The sequence below is a fragment of the Parus major genome, chromosome 18 (genome assembly GCF_001522545.3).
Source record: "Parus major isolate Abel chromosome 18, Parus_major1.1, whole genome shotgun sequence".
NCBI lineage: Eukaryota > Metazoa > Chordata > Aves > Passeriformes > Paridae > Parus > Parus major.
Genome location: NC_031786.1, coordinates 8,595,267 through 8,614,801, shown reverse-complemented (window position 1 = coordinate 8,614,801; position 19,535 = coordinate 8,595,267). Strand labels below are relative to the sequence as shown.

General features: G+C 41.5%; 1 protein-coding gene across 1 annotated transcript in view; it reads right to left on the bottom strand.

The window, feature by feature from the left end:
• TBCD (tubulin folding cofactor D) overlaps positions 1-19,535 on the bottom strand; it is a 114,801-nt gene that overhangs the window by 42,202 nt on the left and 53,064 nt on the right. The window contains exons 16-23 of the mRNA XM_015645612.3: positions 15,767-15,824; positions 11,394-11,423; positions 8,043-8,128; positions 4,366-4,446; positions 3,561-3,634; positions 2,612-2,729; positions 1,743-1,803; positions 325-347 (exon numbers count right to left, since the gene is read on the bottom strand). Coding sequence (XP_015501098.1) covers positions 325-347; positions 1,743-1,803; positions 2,612-2,729; positions 3,561-3,634; positions 4,366-4,446; positions 8,043-8,128; positions 11,394-11,423; positions 15,767-15,824 — 531 coding nt within the window. The remainder of the gene's footprint in view (positions 1-324; positions 348-1,742; positions 1,804-2,611; positions 2,730-3,560; positions 3,635-4,365; positions 4,447-8,042; positions 8,129-11,393; positions 11,424-15,766; positions 15,825-19,535) is intronic.

Sequence of the window (19,535 nt, the reverse complement as noted above, 5' to 3'; positions counted from 1 at the left end):
AGGGGAATGGGAATAGGGGAATGGGAATAGGGGAATGGGAATAGGGGAATGGGAATAGGGGAATGGGAATAGGGGAATGGGAATAGGGGAATGGGGAATAGGGGAATGGGGAATAGGGAAAAGGAAAAGGGAAATATTTGGGGCTCATTAGTTCAAGGCCAGTTCTGCAGCCCCTTATGAATCCTCTGCAGACAAAGCACTGGAGGGACTGGGGTGGGTGTCACTAATTGTACAAATCCCCCCCTTCCCAGATCCTGGTTTCATCCCTTTCAACTGACATTTCCCAAGATGAAAAATGATGGGTTTACATCACATTTTTCTTACCTGTACAACTGACGACTGCAAAGCTGGGGGGGAAAAGAAAGCAATACATATTAATATTAATTGAGTTTATTTGATGCAAGTGTTTTCATTTTTCCCCCTCATGTGCAATGCCAGATACTGTGGGCTGTACAAAACTTTACTTAATTAAAAATTAAAATTCAAAGGGAAAACCTCCTTAAAACAACTTCTCTATACCCATTTGAATTTTGTTTTCAAAAAAACCATAATTTAACACATTCATAAAGCACTCATTTCCTGAACTCCAAACTCAAGTTGCTTCTGCTTCTTAAAAAGTTTGGCTTTTTAAAACTGATTTGCTTTCCACCATTGGCTCTTTTAGAATGATGATAGACTGCATTGTCTGACCACTGAAAATAAATGGAAGCTACAGATTGCACAGAAAAAAACTTAAAGGCTTAAATTTGACTGAAAAACTTACTTAATTTTTAATGTTACAGCAAGCCATCATAAAAAGAATCAGAGATTATAACATTTATAAGTATTAAAAGCCAGAAAACACATTTTATTTAAAATTGAGAGTTTATGCACCTGCATCATAACAACTTAAGGCCACTGTACGAGCAGAGATGTGCTGACCAAGCTTTCAGGCACTTCAACATGAGAAAGTTAAAGGAGGACAAAGGTGCTTTTCCACCTGTGGCAGCAGCTCTGAGCTGCACCCAGAATTAAACAGGCACTTGTGGACTTTGGTGGGTGAGTGGTGAAGCCTGACAGCACATCAGAGCTGGCACTAAAGGTCCTCCAGATCCTACAGGAGCAGCAGGAGCCTGAATGCTGGAGTATTGTCTGTTCCATGCTGGGAAGAAAAATCCAGCAACATGGGATGACTGAAAACAAAAGGGACAAATGAAAATTATCTCCACAGAAGTGTTTGGAAATGCTCTGAGCAGGACAAGGCTTCATTTAGCATAAGCAGAGATACAAACCCAATTTACAGAGATAAAAACTCATATAGACAATGCATCTGTATGGGTTGAATCATCAACTGAAATGCAGAATATGACTTTTGAGGTCTATAAACAGGAAATTATGGATGCAGGGGCGAGGAATGGGCTCACTAGATGTCCCTTGAGCACAGTCATCCCAAGGCCAGTCAGGAGGACAAAGGGAAAGCAAAGACAGAGGGAAAAGGAGTCAAAGCAACCCCCTGAGGCATTTGAGAAATGCAATTTCCAGCATCAGAGCTGGGGGCTCAGCAAGAGGCAGAAGAGCCCCCAGTGTAGGGTCCAGGACACTCAGCTGTCACAGGGTCTGGGGCTGCCCAAACCACTGCTTGTGACAAGGCTCACTCTTGGCACGGGGCTGAGGAAGCTGCAGAACAGCTGCCTTAATTGTAAATCTTTGCTAAAAATCATGAAGCATTCCAGGTTAAAAACAGATTTATTCTGGTTACAGACCTCTTGGTGAATTTGCTTGAGTCCCTCCAATGTTTTTTCACTGAAATAGTACATTACAGATCTGTAAAAGATACAAAAATTTTAAAACACATTTCCTCATCATGCTGTAAATCATTTTTTTTCCCATACCATCACTGTACTTTCAAATAGAAATCCAGTCATTTGATTTTCAAATTATGCTCCACAGAAATATGCAATATTTATTTTTTAATAGTTCAGCAAACATAACAGAAGTTCTTTCCTTATCATACAGAAAACTATTCCAAAAGGCTTATAAAAAATCAGTGTCACTTCCTAATAACATTACAATTGCCAATACACTGATAACCCTTCTCAGCTCAGTTGTATTTTTAGATTCCAAAATTTCTGTGATTTTTCCATCTATGTCAATTACCTCCTACTACTAAAAATGAGGACACTACTGGCAAATTTCTGTGGAAATATAGAAGTGTATATATACCTGGACCTGCATTCATCAGCATTAAATCAGTCTAAATCAATGAGCTGCTTGAAGAGGTTTTTCTCCAATACTGAGAAGGTATTTCTCCAACTCTAAAGACAAAAGACTGTCCCTACCCAGGAAGGCAGCACACTTACAGGGAAAGAGGAATTAATCTGCATTTAACTGAACACATTCAATTCTCCAAGAAAGGCAGCAAATGATCTCTCTTTCCTCATTATGAATTTAGGAGTGAAGTCTTAAATCACTGAATAAAACGTGAAGGCTCAGCATCACTCATAAAAACAAACAAAAATTCAATGCAAACGCAGTTCAGTGAGATGAAGATTTCCATAATTATACTCAGGAAGCTTTTAATAGACCAGACATGAAAGGAAAATTTATAGTCTAGATAATCTTGCATTAATACCTATTATTCTCTTGTGCCAGTTTACACAGAGCATGGGTGATCTCAGCACAGGCAAGGATTGCCCCATGGCGTGTGTGCAGATCTGAGCCCACTGATAAAGGCAGAAGTCTTGGCAAAACTGAAAGAGATTAAATAATTGTTTTTTTTTAAACAAAGCATAGCGACAGATCCCAGTTCTAAATGTAATTTTGCCTGTCTAGAAATAACACTGGAAAAGCATTTCTGTAAAGTCAAGTATCCTGGCAATGTTATGAAAAACAAGATTTAATGAAGTAAATTCTGGCAAACCACACTGAGCTATTCTATACTCCCAAAATAACATTTCTATTGGGCACTGAGCTGGCTGAGCAGTCAGGGCAGTGGGGCTTGTACTGCCATGGAATTTTATTTCCATGTTAAGTGCCACTGTCCTGGACCACAACAGGAGCCCAGGCAAGGTCTGGCACTGCAGATTCTCGGGGCACTGCCTTCAGCCACGTGAAAAATCTGCCAGTGCAGCCTCAACATCTGCAATGAGCTCAGCAAAGGACCCTGGGCTCGTGCTAAGAAACATCAAATGACACACACAGTCAGAAAGGAATTCTGCAGATGTCAGGCTGGACAAGACAAAACAGATCCCCCCCCTTACACCATCAAAGCCTTCTGAGCAAAGAGCTGGGCATTTGAGGGGCAGCTGCTGGAGTTGTCCCCACACCCATTTATTCACCTCAGCAGCAGCTGAGCCCAGTGCAGCCAGGTTTCCAAGACCCACCCCCCAGATAAAAACCAACCTGACAGTAATTTATAATTTCTGCATAAAACCTGTAAACAGGTAAATCCATCAGGGTCACTATGCCACTATTAAGTGGCAAGGAGAAATCTCAATTTTTATTAAGTGGACTTATTAAATCTTTGTAGGTCTGTCCTGCCTAAGCTCAGCCTGGCTGAGCAGAGCTCAGCTGATACCTACCCACATTTGCCATGTACTCAGGGGCCTGGGGAGTGATGTTATGCAGAGCTTTGGTTGAAAGTTCTCGAATAACACTGCAGGTATAAGAAAGCATTTCTGAGGGTTAGCAATTCAGTAGAAGCAATGTGTTAAAAAGATAATGTGAGGAAGGGACTCCTTCCCCCAACCAAAACCTAGGCAAATATTCAAAATTACAGTGCTCTCTGTCCACCCTGTGCTTCCCCCCTGTAAAAAAGTCAGCAAAACCAAAGAGACCCATGCAGCCAGCTTTCAGTGAAGTGAAAAGAGCTCAAAGAGACAAGGAAAAACACCAGTGGGGCTGGTGGAACCTGAGGGCTCCTTCTGTGCTCTGGCAGGGACAGTGCAGTAAACTGTGATTATTTCTCATGATGCAAACTATGATCAGCACTGATAGAATCTCCCTTGTGTGATATGTACACATTTCAATCTTCATGAACACTGAATGTGAGTAAGCACCATCTCTATGCATGAAATCTGCTTTAATTAGGATAATTGTATGGTGACAGTGTTTGGCCCTCACATACACTATATACACCATATAAATGGGTTTTATTAATCTATTAACAGATTGAGGTCATGGCCAAAAGACAAAATTCATAAACCTGTTGAAGTGACAATCTGCTTGGGAGGTACAGATGATATCACCTACTACTTGCCCAGTTTCCTTCAGTCAAATGCTACTGCAAACCCAGGTGTGAGAAAAACTTACAAAAATAATCTACAAAAGCTCAATGTGCAGAACAGTCAATTCCTGGATATTAATAATTAGATTTTATGAACTTACCTATCCCAATGGTTAATCTTCATGTTAACCAAATGATCAATCATTGGCTGTGTATACTCAGGAAAGCCAGCAATATACACACTGAAAAAGAAAAAAATCCCAGATATAGGTTAGAAATCTGGTCCAGAGACAGAGTACAGAACCAGTATCTGTGTGCATTTCAGCACCACCTATTCCAAAGGTTTAAATCCTCTGGGTTTAAACCAACCAAAAAATTACTTAAATGAGATGCAGCAGAATGACAGGATGGGAAATATTCTGAGTTATTGAAAAAACTTAAAATCACTTCTGTAAAACTTTCAGATTGCTTCTAAAATCTGCTCTATGTACAACAAGCTTGACATCCAATCCCATTGTTACATTCCAGAAAATCCAGATCTGTATAGGAACTTGAATAATTATTTCAGACTGGAGAAACATATCACTGATATCAACTACAAGACAGAGGAAAAATAAGTTACAGAAATGTGTTACATCTTCATGAATACCATGGTCCAAAATGGAAAAGTGATTTTCAATTTGTCCTTTTAAAAATCCAGCATATGCAGAAAGTTGATTGTGACAAAAGCTGTGAAGGCTGCAGAGCTCAGGTGAGAGCTGGAACACCAGCACTAATCACCCAAGGAGCCTGCATTACCCAACCCAGCCACACTTCCAATCTTCAGAAGCATCAACTATCAAAAGCCAAGGTCAACACAAGTAAAGTGAAATGTTTTTTCAGTACATCTGATGAGTGTTAAATCACCTTGGGAAGCCAAACCATCAGCAGGAAGTGTTTGTGTCAGAAGGGCACAAAGGGACTCATGGATTACCTTAAATTCACCTTTTCATATCTTTTGAGTATTAACTTTGCAGCTATAATGGTGTTCCATTAATAAACCTGTGTGCAATTAGAAGCAAAGAAAGAGAAAAGCCAAATACTGCCACATGTTCCCATCCAGATATCTATGGAATTCATCAGAGAGGGAATCCTTAAATGCAGCCCAGACCTGAGTTACTTGAGCCAACCCTGGACACAGAAGCACCCTGTACTGCGCCCTGGAGAAGGATTTTACAGTTAGTTCAAATTGTTGTTGATGTCAGCAGAGAAAGGATAAAATTCCTATCTCTAGGTCCTCTCCCTGTTCTGCAGGAACACACAATAACACACACATTTCCCCTGCCATGTTTGAGCTCTCCTCTCTTTGTAGTTGCTTTTTGAGTTCCAGTTTTAGGACTGGGAGGAGGAGCAGGAGCAGCTTGAGTTTGGAATTCAGGAAATTAGTGCTTTATGAATGTGTTAAATTAGGGGCTTTTTTAAAAAAACAAAGTTCAAATGGGTATAGAGAAATAGTTTTGAAGAGGTTTTCCCTCTGAATTTTATTTTTTATATTAAGTAAAGTTTTGCACAGCTCACAGTATATGGCATTGCATGTGAGAGGAAAAATGAAAGCCAGTCATTTCAATTCTTCCTTGCCCAGCTAAAAATCAATCTCTTGGGTCACAGGTGTAGCTAAATCCCACTTTTAGTTTTAGTTTATAACTATCTTTAACTACAGTCCTCATCTTGTGTGTCCTACTGAGAATGTAATGCAAGAATGCTTGCATACAAATCTGTCCTTCCTGATGATGCTGCTGGTTAGAATTTTGTACCCCACTCAGGTTAAGAAGCTTTTTCCTTAACTCTGCTTGTACCAAGCTCAGAACTCCTGGAATCACATAATCTCTGTACTGCCAGTTCATATAAAGTAGGTTTCCTTGGCCTTCCATCCTCAGAAATGTGTATTTGAGCTGAATTCTCCAAATACCATCAGCAAAAAAAGGGCACCCAGGGTGAAAAGCCTGAATTAAAATATTTAGATTTGAAAGGCTCTAAGCAATTATTTATATACACACACAAATATTTGAAAATATACATGAAATTGTCCCTTTACTGGAACAGTATCATCATTTATGAACCAAATTCAGCTGCAGAAATTGACACTTTTTTTTTAGCTTTTATTACTCAACATTATCGTGGTACATGTTTTCTGAGTAGCCAAACATATACCTGGGTGCTTTTGTCTTTCATGTTACTTAGGGAAAAATAAGGAAATAGCCAAGTAACTTAAATATTGACCTGAATAATGACAGTCTGCTTGAAGAGCAGTGTTTGAAAGTAATAGAATGAATGAGATGGCAAATAATTTACAAAAAAAAAACAGTCTGATTAATGGCACTGAACTGGTTTCAGAAAATCAAGCTTCTAAGTGCATAAGGCTATTTATAAAAAGATTTACAAATTTATTCCTCCTGCTGAGCAATTTACAGAAAGAAATCAACAGTAAAAATATTTTCACTTATGTAAGTGGCACTCATACAAAACCTCTGGAAATCACAGTGAAGGTAGTAAATCAAATAAAATTTAAATTATCAATTCAGCTCTTGAAAAGTCAGAAAATCATAATCAGTCTGCAAGCCAGAATTACAGGAGAGAAAAAATAAAACCTGCTTTGTCACTTTTGATTGTTTTCAATCTTCTGTAAGCACAAAAACCTGGAGTTCCAGAAATCACATGGATGCCATGCACATGGATCTGGAGAGCTCCTGCATTTCCCCATCTCCCGTAGGCGGGAGCTCAGGGAAGGCTGTGGGAGGAGGGTGGGGACCCCAGAAGGGCTGCCAGTCGGTAAAAGGTGAAGCTGTGAACAGACTGAAATGATTCTGTACAAAAAGGACAATACAGAGGTGGAGAGATCAATGAAGAAATAGTGGAGGTGAAGACAGAGGGTTCCAGTATGAATTATCTTCAAAACCTCCCGCTGGAAGTCTGGAAGTTGGCAGTGGAGCATGAAGCATCGTGTACCTGTCTGCTGTTTCTGCTCCCCAAGGACATCACCTGCCCAAGGCTCTCTCTCTGCTGAGCAGCTCCACGGGGCAATTTCTGCCCTGTCTCCACCGGGGCTGAATCACCCTCTGTGCTGCTGTGCTGCTCTCCCCACCCTGCCTCTGACACAGGCTGGACTGGAGGCCAGACTGTCTGAAACAACTCAGCCCTTGCTCTCCCTCATTTCCTCATGAGGAAATGCAATATTCTGTTCCTTCTGGCCATCCAGTTTGGCTCCAAACTCCCCTGATTTCAGCACCTCTGTGTTTCCAGGGCTGCCTGTATTCCAGGACAAGCCCCTGGTTTATAACCACACCACCCCAGTTGGGGTGTTCCCCATCTGCTCTTTGCAGACTGTACTGCAGAGATCAGTTCAGTTTTTCAAACATTAATGCACACTGTGGCCAGCTTTTCACTGAGCTAACACAAGCACTGGAGTTAAAGGTCTATGCACAGACCACAAATTCAACAGCTTGGGCAAACTGGTTTTTTAAAATAGATATGACTTGATTTTTTCACCCACATCAGAGCCTATCGTGACAGCCTCTCCTTTGACTACAACTCTCCAAACCTCCTCATCTTGTCCAGCCTTGAGCAGCTGAGACAGTTTTGTGGCACCTCTTGGCTGCTTCCTCCTTGTCCTCCAGGAAATCACGGCCACATTTTCACTCTGTCTCACACATGACAATCAGTTCGGGGCAAAAACAAAAACACAATTTTGATTCACTTCAAACAGCATTAAACAATGTTCAGTAAGGTGAGGCAATCAGACAAGTATTTCATTAGGTACAAGAGATTCCCTCACATTTAGGAAAAATGATTGGAAACTTACCTTATAGTCAAGTAACAGTTAACTCTGTTCCCAACAGCAAAATAATCAGCTGCAGTGAGAATGTCAATGCCATGGGGAAAAGTGCCCTACAAACAAAATGTTATTTAAAAATATATAACACATTCGAAATAGGCAACATGATTGAAAACAAACCTCCTGCTACTCTCCCAAGCACTGAAAAAATACAGTTTAATTTATAGTAAAATCACTTGTACTAGAGATATAAAGGATATTGAATATATAAACAGCAAAATACCTCACTCTGCTTGTGAGTCAATGATAAAAGGCCCAAGCAAATGGCAGCAGGCAGTAACCTATGCAACTGCTCCCTTCACACCTCCCAGTCATACCAAAATATCTATTTGGTTAATGCATGACTGTGTATATACCCAAAAGATGATTCCTCTAGAAGGATTTAGATAAACATAAACATGTTTCCAGTTCATGTGAAGGCACAAGGTGAGTTTAATGAAATATAAAATTCGAGATTTAGGCACCAAGAGGCACATCACATGTAGAACACATGGGAGTTTCTACTTACACTTGTATTTCATGACTCATTAATGAACTAAAAAATGGGGTTGGTTTGTTTTTAAAATGAACACTGGTTCCCAACAAAGCCTGAAAGACTAAAGCCTACTGAAGGATCCCACTTCTGCCATCACTTCCCAAACCAGCCTGTTTCCAGAAGACAGATTACCTTTCTAAGTATGAGATTTACACTTAGAAATCTGTATTTCTGTATGCAAGCAACACAGTTCAGATATTCAGAGTTTTAGTGGCTCTGGCAGGTTTACCAGAGCATCAGCAGAGGCAGCACAGCACCCATGAGCCACGATGAAGAACAAATGGAGGAGAGCCAGCTGACACTGGCTCCACTCACCTCCAAAAGGGACACTCAGTATTAAAACAATGAGGCTCCCTGGAAGTACAGGTTTGGGATGTGATGCAGGTTTGTTTACAGCTCACTCATCCCTTCCACATTAGGATCCAGCCATGCAAAACTGGTGGGAAGTATCTCTCCATCTGAGCCTGAATCACTGAAGCAGTTTATCCTGGAAGCAATGGGAGCTGCTGCCAAGGTCTTGCTCTGGCAAGACAATTCCAGTGCTCCCAAAAAATCAAGGCCTGAAATCTGACTGGACCAAGGAGAGACAGAATATTTATGGCTTATCCAAGCCTGCAAGTCTTGGTAATTCAAAGGTAAAATGAATGTTCTCTTCAAAAGCCTCATGAAACCCTGATTAGGGGCAAAAAGGTAAGAAACACCTCAGTATGATGTAAGGCCGAAGAGCAAGACATACAATGGAAGATATAAAGATGCACACTACATAAAGAAAATCTCAGGCAAACAATTTGAATTCTAGCTGCCAGCTGGACCTTGATATTTGTTTCCCAGCTGTGAGTGTGCCAGTTTGATGCCATCTCACAAAGGGCACGGTGCCACCACGCCTGTGGTGAGACAGCATCACTGCTGACTTCAGGAACACAGGCCACAGCCAGAGGGAGGGTCAGGCTTTACAGGAACAGCCAGCAGCTTCTGTTCTCTCAGAACACTTCAAACTTCTCCCATACAGAAGTTGGCATTATTAGAAGAACGTGCATTTCTCATGATTTATGCTAAAAAAAATTCTGCAGATCTTTCACAGCTTCCATTTACAGTCTAAGTGGCATTCTTACATTCTTCTGTGGCCACCAGCAAGCTCTGGATTTGGGACATGTGGAATTACAAAGCTGAAGGAAGCAGGAACCAAGGAACAAGCGAGGGCAACCTTCTTCTCCACCTATTTAGTATCAGCATTATTACCTGAGGTGGAGAATATGTTTTAGCTCCTTCCAATCCAGAGAAAGGGTGTCTCTTTCAACACAGTGTGAACTCCAGAGGGTGGATCTACTCATTAAGTAACCCATTTTCCTAGGCACCAAGGAATGGTTCAGCAAGTAAAACTTCTGACCTTCTGCAGGAAGCAGCTGGAGCCTGACAGCTCCTCCATGCCATGAAAACTCACTGTTTCACTGCTGATGTGCCAACACAGAGGCTGAAATCATCATTATGTGATGACACATTTGAGTTGTGGGTCAAAGCAGAGGCTGTAAGGATCCTTCCTGGCTGTAAACTAACATGGGCTGTACTCCTCTGATTAATAAATATAAAAAAAAAAAAAACCCACAGAATTTTTGCTACATGAAGCACTTCTAAACCTGCAGCACCCAGGAGCCCTCTCTCCCCTGGAGCTAAGTCAGGCTAAGGTGTTATTTACTCGTTCAGTGGGATCAGGCTGGGCTGCTGTGTGGTGCCCAAGCTCTCCAGGGCAGGAGCTGCAGAGCCAGGAAGAGTCACCTTGGCTTCTGTTTATCACAGACACAGCCGGGGCAGGTCACCAAAAATCCCCACTCTCCTCTTCTTGCACCCTTTCTCTGCTATTAACTTACTTCTGACTACAAATACACACTGAACATGAACAGATGGTTTAACAGCCAGAGTTCTAAAGGAATTATATTAACAGAGAGATTTTCAGGAATGCTGTCAGGTGACAGCATTTTAACAAAGATCCTTTAAAGGGCAGCATATTGATAATAAAATCACTTTAATCATGCTCACATGTCCTACTCTGTTCACAGGAATACACTGACTGAACCATTCCTCCCCACACTTTCTCTCTCCTAGTTGTATATTCAGCTTTATTAATTCCTGGTGAGAAACCAGTAAATCCAAGGCTTTACCCTATTTGCTTCTCCTCCAAGTTTGAAAATCAAAGTTGTCTTTAGGATTTTAACTATTTAAATGTTGCTAAGTTACATAGGAACCCATTACAATACTTTTTATCAAAGGACTTTGGTACCTCCAAAAGCAGCAGATTTCTCAAAATATCTAGATGGTATAAGAGACAAGCCCAAAAACTGAGTTGAAGACTCTTGAGCTTTGTTTACTGTGGAACTACCAACCACAGCAATGATTGCACAGCCCACTTCAGCTGTTCTGCTTCTACTGAAAACTAGAAAATCAATGAAACAAAAAAAAAGAACCAAAAACCTGCACTTTTCCTGCTTTAAAAGCACTGTACTTTCCAGGGTGTATAATAACCAGATCAAATGCTGGTTTTGCTTTTCTGGAGGACTGAAAATTACCAGTAAGCTCATTTTCTTCCCAAACTGGAATACTAAAATAAAATTCACACCTCAGAAAAATATTCTACAAGAACTAGCTGCTCATAATGAAAACCATTATTTTGTGACATTCTTTCACTCAATTTTTCCAAAGCCACAGTGTCTAATTTTGATTTTAGGCACTCCACGCTTCCAGTAACCTCCAAGGCACAAATGAATGAAGATGCAGGGAAGTCACCATACCTGTCTCCCAACATTCTCCTGGAAGGCAGCCTGAGGAACAGAGAACAAACACACCAAAACGAGTCAGGTTTGCTTTTTGATAAACACCAGATGATGAATTCAAAACACACAACAATATAAATGACCCATGGCTTTTCTGTTTTAAATAAAGTAAACTTTGTCAGTAGAACAAGCCCGTGGGGCTTTTCTGTTTGTGCATCCCCACGTTGTGCTGCTCCTGGAGCCGAACGTTGCACGGCAGCAGTTTGAGAATGCAGGTTTATTAAACTCCTCACACCCACACAAGGGCCTGGGAGTAGTGACACGAGGCTTGGCCCTGGGATGGAAAGTCAATGCCTGTAGACAACAGCAACTGAGGCAACTCATTCTTGTCTGACTTCAACATCCTTTGCTAAGAGTGGGCAAAGTTTAATTTTTTGTCAGTGAAAACTTCAGGCAGCGACCATTGAGACTGCAATACTGATCTGTAGGGTTTGTGTCTGAAAGGACGCTGAAACATTGGGCTTGTGAAATTTGAGGACGAAACTCATGTATATATTTTGTATTTTGCACTAAATAAACTCAAAATCTTGCAAAAATACAATGACAACAACCATAAAGTTAACCTGTCTACTTGTATGGCATCCAGAAGAAAACCTACTTAATTCCCTACTTGAATTTTCTCTCTTGAAAGAAAGTCCATTATTTGTATCCCTTTAAAGGCCATAAAATCCTAATCACTATTAAAAGCTTCTGTGAATTTTAACTCTTAAGAGAGGAGAGATCATCATTATCTGGACACTTCTCCATGGAACTCCCTGCACACACAGCTTTCCACCGATGGACAACGCTTGTTAACTGATATTTAATGGACAGGGGGAAAGCTCCTAATGTTTACTGAAATGCCACAAGAATTTGGGCAGCCAGAGTTTCTGTATTTCCTCCACAAGCGCAGCAGCCCTGTGGTAATCCACCTGTGACAACAACAGGTTGAGCTGGCTCCCGAGGATCACACTCTGCAGGTGGAGCGAGGGCTGACGCCAGCCGGGATGGAGCCGGAGCCTCCCGGAGCGCTCCCGAGCTGCTGCTGCCTGTTCAGGCTCCTGCCTGCAGCCCCTGCAGACCTGCCCAGGCAGGTGAAGCTGCTGTTTGCAACTCAGGGCTGGGATGGAGTCCAGCCCTGGCAGCAGTGCCCCCGGGCAGCACATCCAGCCGGGATGGGGCAGCAGCCGGGGATGCAGCGCTGCCCTGGGGCTGCTCCTGGCTGGATGCTGCAGCCCTGCTGCTGCCATGGGCCTTTTGCCCTCCTCTCCTCCTCATCTCCTCTGCTCCCAAGCCAGGACAGCGGTGCCTGTCATTGCAGCATTCATCTCTTCCTACTTCCAGCTTTAGGTCCTGTTTTATGCTACCCTCAATGCATTCCTGTGGGCATAGGCTGTATTTTATGCTATGCACCCTCTGGAGATCAATCAGATCTCATTAACCTGTAGCCAGTTGTGCAGCTCTGAGCTCCCCCTTGGTGAAAAGAAAGCAACTGGGTGATAATCTTTTAGCCCATTCCATAAAAAAAGGTATGTTTGGGATGCAGAATGGATTTTCTGGTAACTCTGGTGTGTCCAGAATCCCACTCCAATGGGGTTAGTGGTAGACTTGGCAATGCTGGGCTAACAGTTGGACTTGATGATCTTAAAGGTCTTTTCCCACTTAGATGATTCTATATTTTATGTTACTGAGACCCTTTTTTAGTCAGCACAGGAACATTTCACTGACGATGACATTCTCTATCATATCCAAGGGATTTCACAGTTTAACCACTGCATTACAATGTCATTTAAAAATGTGCTGCTCAGACAAGTGCCTAAATGATACAAAATCTGTAAAGCCCTAAAATTCCTAAAAGATGCCAAATTCCTAAGAGATGCCAAGCACTTCAAGTGTTTTGTGAGAGTAATTTTTCAGTTTTTATACAATCCCCTTCTGGAGATGGAAAAACTGGATAAAAAGATACTAATTTAAAGATTCCAGGAGATCAGAACCAAGGTGACCAACTAGTCTGGCAACCTGAACACTCCTCATTCCCACAGAAACTGAAAAAAATAACACAACATTCCATAAAAATATTTAGTTTAAATACTATCAGTGAAACAAGAGAGGGGGGAAAAGCCTCTCTTTGAGATGTCAGAGCTGAATAGAGTCCAATTCAACATCACTTATTCATCTGATTATTCCTTATACTGATTACTCATGAAAGAGTTGCACAAGCCAGCCCAGAATGCTTGTGGAGCTTCAAAAGCAGAGTCTTGTTCTATTCTCTCTAACCTCAGGGTTCAAAATGTCTCTATTCACCATTTTATTTTATTGGTGCTCTGCATTATAATATATTGCATATTGTAAGAGATGGAAAATCTAGTAAAACCTGTTGTTTATTTAAATATGTGTTTAACTGTAGTAATGATTGGAAATATTTAGCACTCCCAGGTATTTTTCTTCAAAATTGTAATAACAGCTGGTAAACAGAAAATATTTCTTTGCCTTTCTAAAATAAGAGAAAAGGCTTTAGTAATTCCATAAATGTCCATCAAACAGCTATTCCAAATTTTGACCAGCTCCAAATTAGAAAGTACAAGTGATAAAATTAATGAGACTGGAGGTAGCTGACTTGCAGACAGCTCAGGAGCCTGGACTACAGCAGAAAAGGAAAATGAGGAAAAATGTGCTGGGTGTTTTAATTAGAAATACAAATACTCAGGCTGCACTAAGCTCTCAGCTTTAGTCTGGCTGGTTTAGGACACAGCTCAGGGTCAAACTACCAATTTAAGTGTAGAAACACACTGATGATCACACAGGACAATTAAACCAAGCCACCAAAGGTAAGCAGCACACCTGCAGTGGCAATTGAGTTATAAAGATTTCTCCTTGGTGTCCATATAAACCCTGATTCCAAGGACAGTTCCTAGGGATCACACAAATAATTCACTTTTCACAACCTATGCTCCCTAATGTTTTGTGCAGCTCTCAGGAAGACAAATTCCTCTGAGGAACTGATCTGAATAAAGAGTCTTAAATTATCCAAGAATGGTAAATTCTACAGTTTCTAAAATGAAGGAGTTGAAGCCTGGGGGAAGCAGCATTGCTGATATTCATCAGTTGTACAGTATGGGAAGAGTTCTAGCACTGCTCAGCAACCTGCAGCACCTTGGCTTGCTCTGGTCTGAGCACCTTCAGACCCAGGAGCTGTGCTGGGGTTGCTCAAGCACTGACTCACTTCCCAGCAATTAAGCTGCAGCTTCATTCAGCAGCTTCAAAACCAGCAGAGGTGTGGCTACAAAAAGTAAGGATGCTATCCAGGTATCCCTGAGAAACCCTCCTGATGGTTTAAACACATCAGCTTTCAAAATTTCAGTCAAAAAAGTCAGATCTGGTAATGTGCATATTGCAAAGAGTGTTGTTTTTGTTGGTTTGGGGGTTTTTTATTGTTTTTTTTTGTTGGTTTGCTTTTTTTGTTTGGGGGGTTTTTGTTTAACACATTCACAGTGACATTTATTGTTAGGAACAGATACATTTGGTTCTTTGGCAGACCCTCTGTGCTCCTGGTTTGAGTTCATACAGTTATAAGGTTTTTACATCTGTGTAATTTGGTTTCTCTGTTAGAAGATAAAAATTAAAAAAGTATGAATTGTAAAGACAGCAAGTTCAAGATCTACAACATACAGACTTAAATTCTCATAGATAAGATGTCCATTCTTCCTTCTCAAATTCTGTAACTATAGAAATATGTAATTCTCCATAATTTATCTTAAGAACACTCAACTCTCAACAGCATAAATGTTTTCTGCAAAAAGTTTCCACAGAATATACTTTGGTGTCAGTTCTATTCACTGCCTAGCAGTATCTGACTAATGGATTTTCACTCTTTAAAAAATTCTCAGTCCTATGGAAAGAGTTTTTAGAACAATTAAAAATATGTTTGAAGGAGAGAGATAATTCTAGAAATTTTGAACTTAGCACGATTTAAATGTAACCCCACAAAACTCCTCAGCTTGGAGACTTGCAAAAGAGCTAATATCTGTGCATTATGTAAGACCCTTTTGTCTGGGACTTTTGTCTTGTGATTAAAAAATCCTATATAATTCTTTCTTTGATACTTTATCTTGATCATCATGACAACAATACAGCAGACTGTTAACTGGCCATAAACCACGATGTGCATCTGTGGATTATATAATTTAACATCTAAATTCACACAATACTGCTAAGGATTTAAAGAAACTTTTTTGCTCCCAACATAATATTTTGCTTCTTTAATGCAATTCTACATAGTCAAGTTTAGAAATTATTAAATGAAACAAACAAAAAAATAACAGAGGCATGGAAGGTGGAATGTGGTAACTTACAGAAGCAGCTCTTCTGCAATTAACATCACGATCAAATACTGCAGCAATAACCAGTGCACTGAGGAAATGAAACACTGAGCATTAGTACCAAATACATGAAAAGAAATGTGCAATTCCATCATTTCAACATTTAGCCTTCTAAGCAGAACAGGCAGCACATCCTCTAAGGAGTGTATTATTTACAAATACAAGCCTCAACTAAAATCTGAGTTGAAGTAACCTTGTACTTTCTTGTTCCTCTGTGGACTTCCCACAGCACAACAGCCACCCCACTGTATCAAAGGAATTTATGGAATACACAAACATGTTTTACTGCACAGAAAGGTTTCTGTTTTAAATGGAGCAGAAACCAAATTGGTTTGAACCAAAATGGTTTAAGACTTGGACATAATCGTGTCTAATGTGAGACTCAGTGCAATTTTAAATTAAAACTTGGAAATACAGTTTCTCAATAGCCAAATGTACAGCAAGTCTTGTGTAAGGTTTAAACACAACACAAGGTGAAGCAATGGAAAGCTGCAGTTATCTCCACAAGAACAGTCACATCCTGTAAGGCACAAAAACCAAACAACATGCAAATCCTGATAAAAAGTAACCTGCAAGATGAACTGCAAAGCAGTGTTTTAGGGTGACCTGTAGAGACAGAAGGATGATTACATGAAACAATTTCTTCATGCATGAAGTCTGGTGACCCTGCACAGGGTAATTCTTCTGCCTCAAAAGAACTGCTGTTCACAGATGTGCTACACAACACAGGAGAGAGAATATATCCTGGGACACGCAGTCTGCAGCTTTAGAAATCCACCTCCAGCATTCAATTAACTTCAGCAACAAATAAACATCACTTCAGGAGAATCATTTAAGCAGAAAATTATTCCTTTCAAACCCTGAAACTCTTCATTACATGATTTATTGACTCCAGGCAAAACCGGAAATAAATACTGGCTGAAAAGTAAATTCAAGATAGCTTTGCTTCAGCATAAGGATATTAATTACACTGATATTATCAAACTTCCCTGGGTAGTGGCTATCAGTTCCCTACAGTGATGAATACTGTGTTGTTCCAGTTCTCTGAAATGCACAGTCAGCTTGGCCTCTGTAATTTCAGTTTATCTCCATTAGGGAAAACAGGAGACAGAAAGCCAGAATGGAATGAAAACAAGCCCAAATAAAGTGTTCTAAAGACAGTTAATGCTTTCTTACTGCTACCTGCAGGAGCAATACCCCTCTCTGCCACAAAGACAAGAGGAAAGAGGAGATCATCCAAACAACAGAGCCTGGAAGAGCAGATGTTCAGGAAGCATTCCATCAGGAAGCAGCACACATGTCTCTCTGCTGAAAAACTGCTGGGTCAGATACACACTCTTCATTCATACCATGCTTGCTAATTCTCTGGCACACACAGAGACTTAAAAATGATTTTAAAAGGACACTTAAGAAGTATATAATTTTAATGATATGACTAGCTTCAATAAATGCTTTAATTAGAGAACTTTCAAGACTAAAGGAATTGGAGGAAAATAATCCAGGAAACCAAAAAGAAGCAAATTTCTGCCTGATATTATATGGACTAGAAGCTAGAACAGTAATTTGTCAGTTATGCAGTATTTCAATATTGGTCTTTTCTGAAGAGAGGAAAAACAAACACAACCACAAAAAGCCCCTGATCACAGCAAGAAATCCAGAATCCTGAGTGCTGCTTCACTTCTTCAAACAAGAGCTCATCTTATCATCACATTGTACTTTTCCAATTTTTCTTAATTTTCTGTTACATTAAGACAAAGCTGTGTAAGCAAAGCAACACATTGTGTGTGATGGCACCTGAGTCACTCGGTGCTGCAACCACTGTGTGAAGCAAAATAAAAACCCCAGGAATTCTATCATTGTCCCCTTATATTCCTAAATCATACTGCAGTCACTGTTAATCCTTTTAAGGAAGTATTCTAACTTCTCAAACTCCACAAATACTATTTTCAGGATAATTCCCACTGGGAAGCACAGGCACATCCTCCACAAGGCCGGGCTCAGTGTGGAGGGTGGAACACCTCTAAGGTGTCTTCACCTGTCTGCTTTGTCGTGGGAGTTTATGTGATACTGCACCAGGATTTCCTAACATAAAGAAACTGTTTATGTCAAACCAAGTGGGATATTTTTTTAAGCTACTCAAAAGGATTGTGTCTTGACTTGCCCCAAGTGCACCACACCTGCCCACTGCCAGGCGGAGCAGGGGACGGCTTTGCACCCTCCAATCCCCATGGAACACCTTTCCTGGCTCTTTGCACCCTCCAATCCCCATGGAACACCTTTCCTGGCTCTTTGCACCCTCCAGTCCCCATGGAACACCTTTCCTGGCTCTTTGCACCCTCCAGTCCCCATGGAACACCTTTCCTGGCTCTTTGCACCCTCCAGTCCCCATGGAACACCTTTCCTGGCTCTTTGCACCCTCCAGTCCCCATGGAACACCTTTCCTGGCTCTTTGCACCCTCCAATCCCCATGGAACACCTTTCCTGGCTCTTTGCACCCTCCAGTCCCCATGGAACACCTTTCCTGGCTCCTCCGCACCCTCCAGCCCCCATGGAACACCTTTCCTGGCTCCTTGAGGGATATGGAGCCTGCATGCTTGGCAGCAGTTAAGTGCACAATAAACACCAAAAGACATTAAAAAGCAAGTTGCAATTTATCAGTCAACTAATAGCTCTCCCTTTCTCATTATCCCTTCCTTGCTCCCCCAAGGACTCACCTAACTGGCTCCAGGGAAAGTTAGAAGGACTCCAAGTATGGCAGTGGGCACTCCCCAGCCCATGTGGATCTCATTCCCTTCCCTGACAAGGTGGGAAGAACCAGGGAGCAGAGGTAGGCCCGGTGAGAGACATCAGAACACAGAAATAAGCACAAACACCAGTTGCCCTCAACTTACAAGCACCAGGTGTACCAGCAATAAACCTGAATTCCCTTTACCACCTGTAGCAGGCACTTCCAGTCTCCACTAGCCATAAGCAGCAAGAAGCTGATCCTACTGCTGTTCCCTGGGAATCTGCTGCCATCAATTCCAGTGTGTCACCCTGAAGCTGTGGGAGGAGAAAAATAAACTCTCAAACCTCTTGTGTATTTGGTACAAAACCAAAATTTCCTTCCTGACCCCTAGAAAGGGTAACAGGACAGCAAACTCTCCTCCCTGCTGTACATTAGGAAAGGGAAAGGCACAATAACCACAAGCAAAGTGGGTTTGAGCAATCCAAGCAAATCAAAAAAAGGAGGGGAGACCAGAGTCAGCCTCAGGTCTGCTGAGCACTGCTGCTGCAAACAGCCCCTTCTGCACCTCTCCAGTCACACCAGTGCCCACCTGGGAGGGCCACACAGACAGAAAGGTGATGAAAACACATCTGGACTCAGGGGTTTTAATTTCCGAGAGCAGAGCAGCTCCCCTGTTCACTTTATCTCATGAAGCTGTGTTACACCACTGCAGGAGCCACACAGGGGAAGAAGCAAGTACAAGGGCTTGCTCCAGCCACACTGCAGATGACTCAGATTCAATTCCTCCTGTTTATCTAGGAGAAGGTCTAAGGAGAAGGAGAAATGCTGGGGCCATTCCCATTTCCACACTGCCTGCTTTTGCAGTCCCTCTAACCCAGCTCACATGGAGCTCCCAGTGGGTTAGTCCAATCCAAAAATGTGAATTTAAATGGTGAAAGTGTAAGAAATACACATGTGGAAAAGGGGAAGGGAAGGGAAGGGAAGGGAAGGGAAGGGAAGGGAAGGGAAGGGAAG